Raw genomic sequence first — 18,271 nt, forward strand, 5'->3', positions numbered from 1 at the left:
GGAAATGGTGGGAAGACATATGCCATCCTGGAATCCCAGGGCACTGTCATGGCATCCACCGCCCACGCTAATGGTTCTGGACCAGAGCCTGGACACCTGACAATTGTGCCTGCACGCCATCAAGTCCAGATCCTGCATTCCCCAATGATTCACTATTTCCTGGAACACCTCCAGGTGCAGAACCCATTCCCCTTCCAGGAGGTCCTTTCTGCTGAGGAAGTCCGCTTCCACATTCCGAACTCCTGGAATGAACACAGCAGACAAAGCCGGAACATTTTTCTCCGCCCAGTGGAAAATCCCTGAGACGTCTTTCATTGCCATTTTGCTGCGAGTATCCCCTTGATGGTTCAGGTAGGCCACAGCCGTGGCATTGTCTGATTGGATCCAAATGGGGGAACACCGCAACATTCTTTCCGCCTGAATCAGCACTTTTCAAACTGCCCTCCGTTCCAGCACATTGATCGGCAACGTTGATTCTTCCCTGGACCACAGGCCCTGTAATCTCGACTCCAGGGCTACAGTCCCCCAGCCCCTGAGACTGGCATCGGTGGTAACCACCAGCCACTCCCATGACCCAATTGAAGGGATTCAACATCCGTCCACCACAGTAAGGAAGTCCTTGTTTTTGCAGTCAAGAGAACACTTTCTGTTTTCATGGTCTTGGGATTTCCCGACAAACACGCCAAGATGTTTAATTGGAACGGCCTGGAATGGAATCTGGCATACTGAAGGGTTTCGAAAGTCGCCACCATCTTACCTAGGAGTTTCAAACAATGCCATACTGTGCGACTGTAAAATAGTCCAAACTAGCTGGCATATGTCCCTGGCTTTTGTCTCTGGTAGAAAAACTTGATGGAGATGAGTGTCCAGAAGCACTCCCCAAAACTGGAGCCTCTGAGTAGGGCAAAGATGGGATTTTTGTAGATTCAAAATCCACCCATAGCTCTGCAGAAATTGAATTGCCGTTGCCAGATTCACCTGCAACCTCTCCTCTGACTCTGCTTTGAATAACAGATCATCCAGATATGGGATAATCACAATTCCCTGAAGCCTGAGTGCAGCTGCCATTACTGCCATTATCTTGGTGAACACCCTCGGAGCTGTAGCCAGCCCAAAGGGTAGTGCCCGAAACTGCAGATGCAGATTGCCTATTGTGAAACGCAGTAAAGATGGATGTTCTTCGCATATAGGAACGTGCAAATAGGCATCTTGAATATCCATGGACGCAAGGAATTCTCCTGGCTCCAAACTCAGGAGTACTGATCTCAAAGACTCCATCTTGAAGTGATCCACCCACAAGTGCAAGTTTAGAGACTGTAGGTTTAGGATTGGTCTGAATGACTGACCTGGTTTGGGTACTAAGAAGAGAATGGAGTAAAACCCTTTCTTCCTTTCCTCCCATGGTACCGGTACCGCCACACCCTTTTCCAGGAGGGATCTCGCCGCCCCCAAAAGGGCTTTTCTTAAGCGTGCTTCCCTGTGTAAGGGTGTAGGAAGAAATCTCCTTGGAGTATCCCATTTCAGGTTGATCCTGTATCCCTGGGAAACCACATTGAGAACCCAGGGATCCTGGCCTGACAAAGGCCCAAACGTCCTGGTACTGCAAAAGGCAAACCCCCCCCCACACACTTTGAGTCCAGACCGGTGAGCCTCCATCCCGTCATGCGGAGAGCTTGTCCTCACCCTTGGCAGCCTGCTTTTTTGCAAAGGCACCAAAACGGGATTTGGGAGCTTTACCTTTCCCAGCACCATATCTTCCTCTTCCTGAGTGTCCTCTGGATGATGCACCTCCTCTAAAGGAGAGTGGAAAGGACTGGCGAAAGGCAGCAGATCTGGAAGATCCCTGTTTACTTGCCGGTGTAGGAAGAAAAGTACTCTTTCCCCCTGTTGCCTGTTTAATGAGGGATTCCAATTCAGAACCAAAAATCAACTCCCTTTTAAAGGCTAATGCCTCCAGAGACTTCTTGGAATCGTTATTTGCTTCCCATGCCTTAAGCCACAAGGCCCTTCTTGCCATCACTGAAGTGGCAGGCTCCTTGGAAGCCATCTTAATTTTTCTGCCAAAGCCAATGCTTCGGAATCCGGTTGAAGCAGTGAACATAAGGTGTTTGTCCATGCAATCATGGCCTTGGAGACCCAGGCTGAAGCAATAATTGGTTGAAGTGTAAAGCCAACAACTTCAAACACAGCCTTTAAGCAACCCTCTAACTTCTTATCTACCGGGTCCTTAAATGCAGTACCACCTTGTACAGGCAAAGCGGTAGCTTTTGACAATCTAGCCACTGGGGCATCCACCAGTGGAACAGTCTCCCACAATTTTACATGTTCTTCCAGCAATGGGTATAAAGTCTGAAACTTTCTGGGCATAAGAAGCTTTTTATCCAGCGTTTTCCACGTCCTCCCAGAAATTCTTACATGCCTTCATCCGAAGGGAAAGTGACTGCGTCCCTGTGCTGTCTCTTAAACACACCCTGCTGTGGGGCTTTATCCCCTTCAGATAAATTCAAAGCTTGTCTAACTGCGATGATCAAATCATCCACACCAGGGACAGAGACATCCTCTTCCCTCTGATCCCATGCTATATCTTCTAAGCATTCCCCTTCTTCCTCTGATTCCACATTTGGGACAGGTGGGGATGGTAATTAAAACCTGGGAGAGCCCTCAGACTCCTTAGTAAACTGCTTAATAAGGGCATCACATTTTTGCACCCCTTGAGCAGTATCCTGCATTACTTGCAGAAAAGCAGGGTCCCCTTGTGAGGGGGGATTGGAGCCTACCGAAAGCTGAGAGGATGACAATGGCCTGGAAGATTTCACCAACTCATCTCTCTGCCTATTTAACACTTGCACTAAGGCAGACACAGACTTTCCCAGAGCAACAGTCCACGCAGGTTCTGGCTGCTCAGCCCTCTGGGCTTGTTCTCCACCGGGCACAGACTCACACAAAGCAAATGTCCCCTTAGTCCATCTGTTCAGGGGTTAACTTAAGACTGAAAAATCTGCAAGTTATTTCACCTGGCTGATGCCCCAACACAGCAGTATTACACCTTCCAATCATGCTTTCTAAACCACAGTGCAATAAGTCAGGCATCTGTACAAAGTCAATATAAACAGTGTACTTAGTTGTCTGCTGTTTGACCCTCCGCGGTCACCGGGGATGCCGTCGCCTCTGAAGAAACAAATCAGCAGGAAAATTCCTCTCCTTCCAGCTCCCCACAGTGACGGTGAAAGGGCACCAAACACAGAGTGAGGGAAGAGACCAAAGTCCCTGCTACAGCGGGAAGACAGGACTTTAGCACCTTTTTTCCCCTGTGAGCTGCTACCACTGTTAGTTTCTTCCCTTACTTGTGACTCCCCTTCACTGAGGATCACATGGAATCACCCAGCCCTGCTGAGCGCCTGTAACAGGCTGCAACCTCTGCAGAGTTCAGTCTGTAAACCCTTCCAAAATGTGAGTGCCATCGTGGGTGCCCATCACCCAAGATCCCCCGTATGCAGGGAGTTAGCTCCGGAGTCCCCCTGGGTCCAGGAAAACCCCTCTAGTGAGGAGTTTTTAGCGCTGTACAGAGAGACCAGACAGTGTATCTCAGAACACAGGGAGCTGTCAGTGTTAGGAAACTTCCTCTGGAAGCCTCACACCGTGCCTGCACTAAATAAAGTGAAAAGTTAATAAAGAAACAAACTCCCTAGCTACTCCTTCAATGGCTGCCGCAGCAGCCCATCAGCATAGAACCCACTCCGGTGGGCACCTAAAACAAACTGAGGAATGCTGGGATGCAGAAGGGAGGAGCCTGACTCTCAAAACTTTAGCATAGGTGCCTGGCTCCTCCGGACCCTCCTACATCCCAAGGTTGAGCTGTGTCACCAGGATGAATGAAAGAGAAATAAGTTTATTATAAAAAAACACAAATGCCACATGATAACCCACACGGGCAGGGGTTAAAGTGAGGGGTAATGGGGTAGAACTGAGTTCCACCACCTCTAATGGTGTGGTGGAACATTTTATCATTGGCCCTGCACAGTAATTCTCAAAGAAAAACATTCTAATTTGCAGGGGGATGCCAAAAACCCTACCACTGGCCCTGTCTCTGCCTAATGGGGGTACGGAAGGGGGTAAATATGTGGCATAGAGAAATGAGTTCCCGCACCTCTGCATTACCACTTTAAGCCCTGCCCAAGGGTCTTCTAAGTTAGAAGTATAGAAATATTTAATGTAAGGGTCATAAGTAAAAATCCACAAGAATTTGAGAGTGCAACAGAGAAGAACAAAATGCGCAATTATATCACAGTTACCATAGCTACATAGACACTTTTTTCCATTTAACCATGCCTTATAATGTAACAGAAGGTGTGACATTCCATTAGAAATGTTATTAGGATATAGTACCAACAGGATGTACTGTCTTATAAAATAGGTTTTGTATTTTCTTAAAACAGCAAGGGGAGTCTATTCATCATTAGTATCTACTGCGCAGTTGTACATTTTCTATATCGTTGCATATTACATTGATACAATATGTGTTACCACCGCTATTTAATATGCATTGACTCTTTTGGCAAGCCCCTGGGTTTTCCCCAAAGCAGCAAGGTCTCTTTGGCAGCATTGGATCCCCACTGACAGGATGAGCTAACACTATCTGCTTAATTCATTGATCAGAGTCAATGATACCACAGAGATCCATGGAGACATCATTAAGCTTCAGGAACTAGAGCAATCTAAGAAATCTCTGATTCTACAATGTTTACCTTATGTTAGAGGAGAACAACTATTATAGTGTCTTCTGCCAATCTTTATGCCTTACTGCTTTTTCAATAGACCCCATACTTTAGGGCAGTGGTTCCCAACTCTGGTCCTCAAGTACCAACAACAGTTCACATTTTCCAGGTCACCTGTGCATTTTTTAAATGTGACAGTGGGTGATACACAGTGCACTGGCTGGGTGACTTAGAAAACCTGAACTGTTAGGGTAATTGGGGTTGGGAACCACTGCAGTAGGGTATGTTTTGCAAGCTTGAGTTCTATGATGTAATGCACTTTGCAGCAGGGAAATATAACAAACCCAAACTTTGCCGAAATTTATATTGGGCTTAATGTAGCTATCTACAATGTAGCTGGATTCTATAAAAAAAGACTGCATGATCTATAACCTTATTGGTGACCCATAGTGTTTACACCACTATACTGTGGCATCCTATAAAACATATTGCCACTATTCATAGTGACACATGTCTAAGGGCAAGATGTATCAAGCTCCAAATGTGATAAAATGGAGAGAGATAAACAACCAGCCAATCAGCTCCTTTCTGTAATTTTTCAAACCCAGCCTGTGACATGACAGTTAGAGGTGATTGGCTGGCTGGTTATCACTCTCCTTTGTATCACTTTTTGAAGCTTGATACATCTGGCCCTAAATGTTCTGTAATAGCTACAGCAGTTTATTAAAAGTCACTAAAACACTGCGTATTATTAGAACACTTGGTTTGTTGTGTTTGGAGCTAAGAATGGCTTTTAGATTTGAAGGAATGGCAGCAGCTCTCATGCTGAGTGATAGTATTGCAGTGTCTCTGAGCTCAACAGGTGCACAGAGCAGAATGGGAGATTAGAGACTACAAAGCCCATTGAGTCACAGCAACACGGAGAAACTGTCTTCAAAGTCCAGAAGTATTAGTGATGTGATTTCAAAGATCCCATTAAAGGAACTATGAATTCTAATAACACTATATTTGCATTGATGGAAGCAGAGAACAACTAATGTCACAAAAGCTTGGCTAGATCCCTGGTTAGTAACTCTGGACAAGTCTTTTTATACCTTGGAGCCTGACATCATAAACTGAGAAATAAGGGATTTATTGGAGCTGAAATTTATCAAACATAATTTTTTAATTATACAGATGTAATGTAATCCTTTGTTTCCAGCTAATGTTTGACTCTGGCCCTATACAAACCTAAAAATAATAGTTTGACACCTTAAGAATTACAAAAAAAATGGATGAGTGAAAAAACCTTCTGGCGCAGCAGCCAAGTTGATCTCAACACCTGATGGGGAGGCACCACTCCCCCAACAACATACAGAAACCACCAATTTCAGACAGAGATATGCTGGCGCTAATAAATTGAAATGTTACTTCCTTTCGGATGTGTAATTTTCAGATAGGTCCTCAATGAGTAGTTTTAGTGGATCCTTACAGATAAATTCTCATGTGGATGTTTACATGAAAAAGAAATACATGAACAAAAAAAGTGAAGTATGTCCAAACAAATCCTAATTTTCTCTTCACCCGTGCTGCTGGATCTAAAGGCTGTGCTGTTCTCCCTTCATCAAATGACTCACATAGATATGGGTATGGAAAAGCCTATCAAGGTATCTTTAAGTGCAATTGTACCCCAACTCACAGTGTGCAGGTGTGGGACTCTCATTATAAAGGTATCTTTGTTTTGAAACCAACAGACATTAAGGTGCGTACCACGACTCTCTCATAAACATGAATAAACGTTTAAAAGTTAATTTTACTTTTGCATTGTCCATGATGAGTCCTAAACCAAGTATATTTTTTTTGTATGGCTGTATTTATACTATTGATGTATTCTATTAGTAAACTGGACCCTATCTTTTTCAGATGCAATTTGGCACCTGTAGAGGAATATGCCAGAGATGTTGGCATGAAGACGCACCTGGTAACCATGAACCCTTCAGTTGTCCAACGTGCCTTTGAGGACCTAGTGAATGACACGTGGAAAGATAAATTTCTGCAGCGCCTGAAAAGTTTGAATGAAAGCATCCTGTGGATTCCAGCATTCATGGCTAAAGGAGGAGAGGAGCGCGTGGAGTGGGTGAATGACCTTATTATCAAAAACCACATTAATGTGCACACAGCTTACCCTTCTCTACGTCTACTTCATGCTGTCAGAGGGTAAGAATTTTATTAACACTCACAACTTAAGAATTTTAATAATAGATGTGATGTTTAAAGCAGAAATAAATACAGTACAAATGGTAGTTGCTCTAAATGAGGTTGAATCAACCTTATTTAGCGCAAGTACCATTTGTATGTATTTCTTTGTTGCTGTTTGGCAAGGCAGTTCTAATACAGACGCCATCCTTGCAGGGCACGCTGCGCTTACTGTGCTTGCCACGCTGACAGGGACGCTGACTACGATGGCCATGGGAACACTACGCTACTTCTGACAGGGACACTGACTACACTAACTATGCTAAGCGGCCACGGGAACACTATGCTACTTCTGACTGACTACGCCAACTACACTGGCCGCGGGAACACTGAGCTTATTCTGACAGGGACGCTACGCTAACTACGTAATGGGTGCCTTGCTATTACACAAGTACCTAAATACCATACAGTTCCTACAATGCCAACAATACCTCTGTAATCTCAGTATCCTTTTTGTTGGACTCCCCCTACCCACAGTCCAGTTTCCTGAATATCCATGTGGAATCATGTGACCTACAAGTCAAACAGATAATACATTACCACAGGAAATATTTATGACTGAAAATGAGCAGTCCTGTAAGAAAATGCAATATATGTTACATTATTTGGGCCAGATGTATCAAGCTTCAAAAAGTGATAAACAACCAACCAATCAGCTCTTACCTTCTTTAAGGAAATTCCTCTTGTGGGGTGGAGGCAGAACTGCTATCAGAAATTGTGGGGTCCGGGACTGACAAAATAGGCAGGGCCCCCTTTCCAAATAACAAAGTGCAGAAAAGTCTCAAGGCACTATTAGTCTTTGCAGCCTAAATCTCAAAAAGAGGACCACTCGATAATCCTCACTTGCAAGACATTCCGGAAAAGACAAGGAATTGATGGCGCTTGACTTGTGTGTCCAGTGATGTGGATAGCTCAGGATATAAAATAATAAACAAAAACCGTGTATAAGTGACACAGAAAAATAGAATTATCTGTGGGGTAAGCGGGGTCCCAGAGACAAATGTTGTACCGAAACTCACACTGAAGTGCTGTGCTTGAAATGTGTAACAGTATCTTTAAGGGTACACCGACTGTGATATTAAATAGATATGTACCAGATTTGAGTGAAAGTGCTCTGACATGCAGTACATACTCACTGGTGAGATAGGGAACTATGAACATATAGAGGTATCCAAATGCATAAGACTGATCACCAATCAGGGTGGTCCAAATAACTGCATACCGTACTCACTGCAGATGCAGGTGTGATACGCTTATAAAGGTATCTTTTATGGAGACATTCCCCCTGGATTCCACTCTCAATGTTCCCCCAAGTTGTGAACCGGAAAACAAAGAGGAAGGACCAGTCTCAATGTAAAAAAAAAATTAATAAAATGCCTGTAGTGTGGCCAATTGTCCAATAGCCACAATTACAGAATAAAACAAAGTAACAAAAACGCACTTGTCTTCCAACATGTTTCGGCGGTACCAGCCACCTTTATCAAGGATAGACAGTGAGTGAAACATACAGGGTTTAAATAACAAGATGGAGGGTCCACTTCCAGTTCAACCTAATTAGGGTGAACGGGACTAGTAGCCTTAATCACAATTGAGCATATGTTATGTACAACCATAATAGCGGATACTTGCGTCTTATAATATTAGCTTATAGTGCATTAGCTATAGTCTCCGTATTTGCCTCATATTCTATTAGGTTGGACGCTGAGGTCACTACTTCCGTTACGTGGAACGCACGCCCGGAAGTCACGTGATCTATACATGGTCCGTATAACACTCACTGGACCTGTGTAGTCTAGAACGGAGGATGCATGATGCGATGACCGCTTCCGGGACGTGGAACGCACGCCCGGAAGTGAGCGTTCAATATATGATACACATGTGGCTCAGTGGGCCTATATGTGATGGAGGGCCCCCTTTCCCCTTCTTAAACCCCAGGCTTGCCTGGTGAGACCTCTGGTGTCCGCAGCACTGGCCGCACTACTCAACCTCTACTTTGATTCAAGGGAAATGTGAACTTTGTTTATGGCAAATTATACTTGATATACTCCAGTCCTGGCCCCCTTTGTGTGCGTGTGCAAGCATTCATATTTCAGAGTTATATAGGCACACACCAGTAGTTGACTCAAATTTTGAACAGCTTAATTACTTAAGCAGTGGTGTTGGTTTATTGATAGATAGCAGGTATAGCTGTACTCACTGCTTCATATACACTGATGATGGAATGAGGGTTAAGCAGAGTGTGGCTTCATGCAGTTCATTAGCTGGGGAGTATATACTGCAAATATGTAGTAGTGTAGAGATGCCATAACAGAGATGCCTTCATTGTACACAATCTTCAGATGGCCCCCACACATGCTCAGTAAAAATATTAATGCCCATTTTTGAAGGGCAAATAAACCTCTCTGGAGAACAAGAATGAAGTCTGCACAGTAGCGTACTCCTCTTTCAACACTATATACCTCTGTTGGTCTCTTAGGCATAATTGGATAGTACATTATGTTTTCATTCCTTATATGGTCTTTGGTGATATATTTAGTTTTTTTTTTTAATTACTATAAGACATGTGAAAATCCTATTAAGTTTACACTTATAATACATTAATGAGTGTTTTCATTACCTGATTGATTTTTCGACAGTCGAAAAGGTTGCACTTTTCGCCTTTCTTAGGTCAAATTTAAATTCAACCTAGTCATTTAAAGTACATATTTTTCAAAAAATCCAGTACGGTTGAGAAAACTTTGATTGACGAAGTATTCATCAATCCACATGTTTTTGTCGAAGATGCAGCCATTTTCGATTATTACGTTTCACTGAAAACAATTAAATAGAAAGGTCAGTTTTTTGGGCTACCTGGCTATCATTTAGAAATGAACTTCTGAATTTAAATTGCTCATTTAATGTGTGTCATGTTTAAAATATTTATTGCTTTTTATCATTTATATTATTTACATTTGTGTTGATTTGTATTACAGGTTGAGTATCTCTTATCCAAATATCTGTTATCCAAATTATTCCAAAAACCATACATTCCAGAAAGTAAAAAAAACATTTTTTGTCTTGCTGACAGCACATACTGCTGTAACTGGCACTACTACGGACATGATATGTAAGTGGCACTACTGGGGACATGATATGTAACTGGCACTACTGGGGACATGATATGCAACTGGCACTACTAGGGACATCTGTAACCGCCACTACTGGGGACATGATATGTAACTGGCACTACTGGGGACATCTGTAACTCGCACTACTGGGGACATGACATGTAACTGGCATTAGTGGGGACATGATATGTAAATGACACTACTGGGGACATGATATGCAACTGTCACTACTGGGGACATCTGTAACCGCCACTACTGGGGACATGGTATGTAACTGGCACTACTGGGGACATCTGTAACTGCCACTACTGGGGACATGATATGTAACTGGCACTACTGGGGACATCTGTAACTCGCCCTACTGGGGACATGACATGTAACTGGCACTACTGGGGACATCTATAACTAGGCACTACTGGGGACATAATATGTAACTGGCACTACTGGGGACATGATATGTAACTGACACTACTGGGGACATGATATGCAACTGGCACTAAATATGTGCAATAAAATGATTGCTTGGCATTCAAATTCAGTATCTGAGATTGTATACAAACTTTGTTTCATGGTTTGCAAACCTTGTTTCGCGCACAAATAAAATATATTTGTGTGTATTTTATGTGTTTGGTGTATTTGTACAACATAAATGCAAGATACATCCAGATACATTGTTGAAATATAAAAATATTCTGAAATATGGAATAATGCGTTATCCAAAATTCTTCTGGTCCCGAGCATATTGGATAAGGGATACTCAACCTGTATATGATTTATGTGTTATTTATTTTGTGTTTTGTGACAGCAATAAATTTGTTTTTGATGAGACTGTGATTGGCTGTATAACTAAGCGCCACACGTATACTTTCCATTTTGAACAACATTTTGGAGGTAGGCAATCTGATTTCACTTTTTTTTAAATAACTATTGAATTCCATCCTCTCCAGTTTTTTGTTAGCTGTTCTATGACCATGACTTCTAGATGCTTTAAGACTGAATTGTGTTTTATATTGTGTTTTAGAAAATTTGGAGATGTTTCTCCTGTATTCATATACCCTTTGTATGAGGATTATAATTGTTTCTCACACATTTTCTAGTCCACAAGGTCATCTTTTCACATGATAATCTATGTTTCATGCTATGTGTTGTTCCTGTGGTTAATGATGTGAATTCTGTCATTTACTTCATTCTCTTATTGTTGAGTGGGTTGCACTACAGACATCTCCCACAACAGTAGAATCTCTCTGTTACTAGTTAACTTATGTTGTAAGTGATTTGTGAGTTTATTAAATTCATTTTCAAATCTGGTGCCATTCTGTAAAGTATCTAGCTGTTCTTTCAGTATAGTGTTTAATCTTGGAGTGACACCTTCCAGTGTTCCTCTATGATGTGTTTGATCTTCCCTGTCGCTTGGTTTTACTATGTTTTAAGTATAACCTATCCTGTTGTGTGCCTGGCTTGTCCTTTTTATGCTGTAGTAGTTATATCATATCTAGTTGATCTGTGTCTTCAAAAAAAAAATTATGTACTAATCCCTAATTGTTTTTATTGTCTAAGAATTTTTGCATTAATTACTATGCCTGTTTTATATAGAGGGTTATTCTAGTTTACTCGCAAAGGCACAATCACTCTCTAATGGACAAAACCATATGCACTGCAGGTGGGGCTGATGTAACATGTGCAGAGAGAGTTAGATGGTGTTTTATTGTTTCTGTGCAGAGTAAATACTGGCTGCTTTATTTTTACACTGCAATATAGATATTAGTTTGAAGTACAAACCCCACCCACATCTAACTGTCTCTATTCATGTTACATCAGCCCCACCTGCAGTGCACATGGTTTTGTCCATTAGAGAGTGATTGTGCCTTTGCGAGTGAACTAGAATAACCCCCATAGTCATCCAATTTCAAACAGTTCCTGCATAGCCTATTGAATTGTCCAGCTGGGATATTTGCTAGCCAGATATAGCAATAGCTATTTGATAACAGTGTAGCTAGGTGCCATGGTGCCCGGAGCAGGGGCATGTTTCGCGTCCTGGTTTTCAATGAAGATTTCTAGGTGGAGAAATTCTACTTGATCATTGTTGTATACTGTGGAACATTTTAAGTTGTGCTTGGCCTGTGAGTTATGTATTGTGTCATTGTTCGGTCAGTTCATTGCTGAGCTCTTCTAACCAGGGCTCAGCTCTGTGATGCAGCTGGCAGTGAGGTTGAGTTGGGACCTCTGCTGCTTGCAAGTTTGATGATGCGTCTTTTGTAGCACTCACCTCTTGTCTGCTAGCTATATCCTGTTATTGCTAGTGGGCAGTTGTTAAACCACAATTTTTTTTTATAGATGGACATATATTGACACTAGTTCTGTAACTGGATTGTAACTATAACGGTAATCTATCGCATTCCGAGGCTTAGTGCATATGCGGTAAATGGCCAATCCTCTGAAAACTACATTTTTGAAACTTTGACTACATTTTACAGCTTGATGCAATCCTCTTATCTTAAAAAAATATATATTTTTTTGCCTATTTTTGGTCTGTCACAGGGACAGAATATATTTAATAAATTTGCTACATGCAACTTTATTAGAGCTGTTTCTGGTTAGATTGTTTGATGAGTGAGCGTAGTCATCTGCTGCACAGCAAAGAAACACTGAAGGCTGTAGCCATATTTACATGTCTTAGTAAATCCATTCAATGCGTCTCATGGGTCTACAGAGAAAGCTACAGTTATTCAAAGTAACTGCATCATTTGGACCACATTTCCCTTCTGGAGTATAAAGAATAATGGGTTTGAATCAGTAAGAATGTAAGTAAGCTGGAGTAGAACGTTGCAGAGAACAAATGCTGTTATACGTTACGGTTATTGTGACTACACAAAGAACTCTAAGTATAGAGTTTGCAAAATAAAGGCCGTGGGTCGGTAGATTGTGGAATTAAACGGATTTAGTACAAGCACTGCAGGCCAGCAATTGTTTGATTTTTGTGCTTTTCTTTGCAAAGTAACTAAATGCCTGCATCAACAGGGAACTACACAAGGTTTGAAGACCATTTGCTGTGGTATTAGCTCTGTATAGAAGTGAAGCTATTTATTCCAGTGGCTTAAAAAAAAAAAAAAGAAAAGTAAGCTGAGATTCTTTTGACTGTAACTGACATCCCTTCATCTGTGAAGCTTTCTGCGATAATAAGCTCCTTTTTAAACAAGCACATTTATAATCCCAGTGCTATGGTCTCCACAATACCCCCTGTTGATAATGGTATTCGCACTGGCCTTCTACCGGAAGAGCAGTGTACTCTTTGAAGCGCTATACTATGCATTTGGTTGTCTTTTTAATAATTGGGTCACTGAATCTAACAGACTTATCTCCAGGAAGCGAACAGGTCAACCAAGAGTCACATATAGGTCTTACAGTCAAGACTAATTGTACTGATATGTATGCCTATCCTATACCTCAGTATGTCAAAAGAATATATATATATATATAATAAAACACCAGACTTGTAGGGCCGCAATGTCTTTCCTGAATTATAGTTATAGGTACATTTTGTAAAATGTTCTTATCTACTGTTATGATGGGAAAAAACATATTTGCTAATATCTGAAGAGAATTTCCAATTTTTTATATGTATTTGAGCATGCAGAGACCATTCATATGATACAAGGGAGACAGGAAAACCCAGGGCAGCATGACCCGCTGGGCTGAGTTCAAGTGCATTGTGTATGCATTGTTAGGGGCAGAGCTTGAGAGCCCAGGAAGTGCTGCAAGGCAAACACAGGAGCCTGTAGTAGATCGGAGGAGAGCCACGCAGACTACATAATGGAGGCCAGCAGTCTGGATGCTGACAGGCAGAAGACCAACAGCGCCATCCAAATCTACAGAATTTCAATAAGGATGCAGTAAGGATACTTTCTCTGTGTCCCCCTCTAACTTTGACCCTGCGTACCCAATACCTAAATCTAACCCTCTCCCCCTGCAGCCAAACACTAACCATTCCCTGTAGTGCTATAATCTAACCCTTCCATTCTACAGCCTAAACCTAACCATACCCCCCACCTCCTAAAATTATATCAATAGATCGTCCGCATATAAAGCAACTGTATTGATACACTGCCCTGTTCCAAAACCTACTATATCGGGATGAGCTCTTATGGCACTGGCCAAGGGCTCTATTGCTAGAGAGAATAAACTAGGCTAAGAAATGAGTATTACTCCCCTGTTCGTAAACACGTATCTGTGTTGGATCTCTTATGGTTATTGTCGCTGGATATGAAAGATTGGAATTATGCCTCTGTCTGTCACTGAGACAGAGGCATAATTCCAATCTTTCATATCCAGCGACAAAAACCATAAGAGATCCAACACAGATACGTGTTCACGAACAGGGGAGTAATACTCATTTCTTAGCACTGTTCTGAGGTGGAGGCAGTGGTGCGAGTATAAAAAATGTCTTAGCGGTACTGTGATGCGCTCCGAAGGCGCGCGCTGCAAAAATGGGCGTGGTTAGGGCATGGTCATATGACAAGAGGGGGAGTGGCTATATGACAAAACTTTAGAACACAATGACATTTCTGTTTGGGCTTGTGCATTGCATCCTGCACACAAAATGTAGGAGCCAGATAAACTACAAACAGGGATATTGCGCACCGAAATTTACACAGTAATGCCTGTTACGCGTCACACACCGAATACATAATACCCATGCCATAATGCCCATTGCGCCACTGCCACACAACTGATGCCCATTACTAATATGCCCCCACAGTGCCACACATATATGCCCCCACAGTGCCAGCTATCATATGCCCCCACAGTGCCACACATATATGCCCCCTACAGTGCTAAGTATGCCCCCACAGTGCCACACATATGCCCCCACTCTTTTTAGGGTATGTTTAGCAAGGCTGCAAAGGAGAGCGAACTGGTGCAAGAAAACTGCACAACATCCATATTAACTATAAAGCGGGAGAAGGGTAAGAGAGGGGTGTCAGGAAGAGAGAGAGAGATATAGAGAGGGGGTGAGGCAGAGAGGTTACGGAGAGATGGTTCAGGCAGAGAGAGAGGGGGTTAAGGTAGAGAGAGGGACGGGGAGTCAGGCATATAGAGGTGTGTGAGGCAGAGAACGATGGGGGGGTCAGATAGGTAACTCGCATGTATACTGTAACTCACAGCCGCCAGCAGCCCCCTCCAGTGGCGTAAGTTCATCCCAGTTGCACGGAGGCAAGATTAATGTTGTGCGACCCCACACCACCCCCCTTAAAAAAAATGATTAGTATTTTAACTGACTCTTCTATACCCACCACTACATCACTGACCCCTCTATACCCTACCCTACACTAAATCAGTTAACCTCTATAACCTACACTAAACTACTGACCCATTTATTTTATATCCTATACTAAATTAGTGACCCCTCACACACGCATTGGCACAACTTAATCTTTCAAAGGCAGTGACAGCGCATCACCCTCTTCTCCTCCCAGCCAGCTTCTCAGTCAGGTAGAGCTGCACAGCTGTCTGAGCAGAGCATCGAGGGGAAACTGATGCTGATCGGCACTGATCAGCGCTGATGCTTATTGGCACTCCGCCTATGCTTGATGGCTCTTTTATTAAAGTAACGTCAGATGGGCATGTCTAGTATAACCTACTGGTGATGTCTAACACTGCCTATTGGCATTCCTTTCTATTCCATATGCACCTTACCTATATGGTGGTTTCTCACAACAGGGGAACTTCTGAAGAAAGGTTTCACCCCTGGTCAGGCAGCGTCTTCAGTTGGTATTCATTATTCGTGTAGGATATCACATGGTCCGGCCTGTTTGCATAGAAATATAAGGAATGTCATCATACAACAGCGGTTCAACCAGACTCGTTTCACCTCCTTCTCTCTGTGTCTTTCAGCCAGACAATCATCCCACACCTGTGGTCTCTCAGCCACATCATCATCATCATCTCCCCCCCCCCCCCCCCACATTTGTCAGCCAGACCATCATCTTCTTTCTGCGGCGCTGCGGTGGGAAGGCACCAGGGGGCAAGTGCGTAGTGCCCGGCAGGGGCGTAACTAAACCTTTCTGGGCCCCATATCAAAATTTGGAATCCCCCCCCCTCATTATTGCAGATATGCTTCCGAGCAGTGTACAAAATGGGAATTTAGAAGTGGGGAAATGGAAATAGGATCATCCTAGGTATCCCTTTTACATGCTCTCCTTTGTGTCTGGTCACATGTGTCTCTCTCCTTTAATTACCCATATGCAACTCGCTCCCTACCACCCTTTCAGCCCCTTCTTCCCTCTCAACTCCTCCACTTCTCACTAAATACCTCCACCCCTTCACCCCCTACTTAAGTATTTCTCTCTAACCACTAGTCTTATCCTCAGTGCTTTTTTCACCCACTTCTTTTGAAATAGTTTGCAGTGCCAGGAGGACAGATACACACTGCATTACACAATGTCACACCCACTGTCACACATGGCACCCACCAACTGTCACACACACTGTCAGTCGCACATACAAGTTACTTTTACTGTCACACACTGAATGCACCTACTGTCACACACACACACACACACACACAATGTGCTCACTGCAGGTCCCCAGCTTTGTATCCGGACACATCTTGCTGAAGCTATGCAGATGTCAGGGTGGCCGGGGTCTCTAAGCGCGGCTCCGCTCCTCTGTGTGTGCAGCTCCAGGTGCGGCTCCCGTTGGCTGTCAGCGGCAGAGCCGGCTGTCACTGCTATATCGGGGGGGGGGGGGGGTGTTGATACCGCACCGGGTTCCAGTGCTGCTGGCGCAGTAAGTTGAACTAAGTGGGGAACCGTACGGCGCGTGTGGGAAGTGAGACTATGCCCCGCCCCACTTCCAGCGCTGCTTCTGTTCTAATCTACACTGCAGAATCCTATTACTCTGCAGCGCAGCCGCACAGAAGCCCGGCTCCGGAACCCCGCAAGCTGCAGCATGTAAGAGGGTGCAGGGGATGATCTGCTGGACCGGCCACTTACATATGCGCGCATGCGCACAAAGTAATTTGGGGGTATTTGTTATGGCGGTACGGGGTACCGGCACGATATGTTTTACCGGTACGCCGTACCACCCCGTACCGCCATACTTGCACCCCTGGGTGGAGGGCATCCCTAATTTCTCATATTCAGTCTCTATTGGAGGTCTGGTGTTTCCTCCAAGCTCTCACTTGGAATTGCTGCTTTTTTGCGCAGTAAGAATTACACCAACCTTCCTGCCTTGCTCAGAATAAACTAGGCGACAGGGGGCAACCCTGCCTTGTTCCTCTAAAGAGGGAAAAGGCAGTTGATGTGCACCCGTTCACTGATATTCTAGCTGTTGGGTTGGAGTAGAGCAACTGTATCCATTTCACAAATTTAGGCCCAAATCCAAATACCCGCAGAACCTCCCACAGGTATGGCCATTCAACTGCATCAAATGCCTTAATGGCATATAGTGACATTATGGCTGAGCAACTCAACCTGTTTTGTGATATTTGCAGGTGTCTAAACACCTTTCTTATGTTGATGGAGGTTGACTTGCCAGGCATAAAGCTGGTTTGATCCGGGTGGATAATTTTACTCATATGTTTATTTAACCTTGTCGCCAATATCTTTGCCAATATTTTAGCTTCTGAGAGCAATAATGATATTGGCCTATATGCTTCAAGATCTGCCTGGTCCTTGACCTGTTTGGCACCAACTATGTCCTCCAACTCTATAGAGGCCTCCATATCCTGACTATCTACAAAGGATGGCAGATTCATTTTGTTGAAAAATTCCTGGATTTTAGTTTGTTTATATGGGGATCTAGACTCATATAATTTAATAAAATACTCCCTAAAGGCCATTCCTATATCAACTGTCTTATATTGCATTGTCCCATTTGTATCTGAGATCTTATGGATGTTGTTAAAGGGTTTGTCAACATTAGCCAGGTAAGCTAAGTAACTACCAGACTTATCTGAGTTGGCATAAAATCTCTGTGAGTTATACTTTATAGTTCTAGCATTCACTGTATTTATGTAATCCAACCATTGCTCTCTGGCTACATCCCAATCTTTCTTCGACTCTGTGGTACCATCTGTTAAATATTTAGCCTCACATTCATTACATACTTTTTTCCAACTCCAATATTCTCTGCCAACCTGCTCTTCTAACTTCACCTAACCATTTTTTTAAGTGTACTTCTTATGTATGCTTTGAAAGCATCCCAGGTTATGGC

General features: G+C 43.2%; 1 protein-coding gene across 1 annotated transcript in view; it reads left to right on the forward strand.

Moving 5' to 3' along the window:
- ST8SIA2 (ST8 alpha-N-acetyl-neuraminide alpha-2,8-sialyltransferase 2) overlaps window positions 1-18,271 on the forward strand; it is a 230,055-nt gene that overhangs the window by 166,377 nt on the left and 45,407 nt on the right. Inside the window, exon 5 of the mRNA XM_083184235.1 lies at window positions 6,618-6,911. Coding sequence (XP_083040361.1) covers window positions 6,618-6,911 — 294 coding nt within the window. The remainder of the gene's footprint in view (window positions 1-6,617; window positions 6,912-18,271) is intronic.

The sequence above is a fragment of the Crinia signifera genome, chromosome 4 (assembly GCF_055691185.1).
Source record: "Crinia signifera chromosome 4, ASM5569118v1, whole genome shotgun sequence".
NCBI classification, from domain to species: Eukaryota; Metazoa; Chordata; class Amphibia; order Anura; family Myobatrachidae; genus Crinia; species Crinia signifera.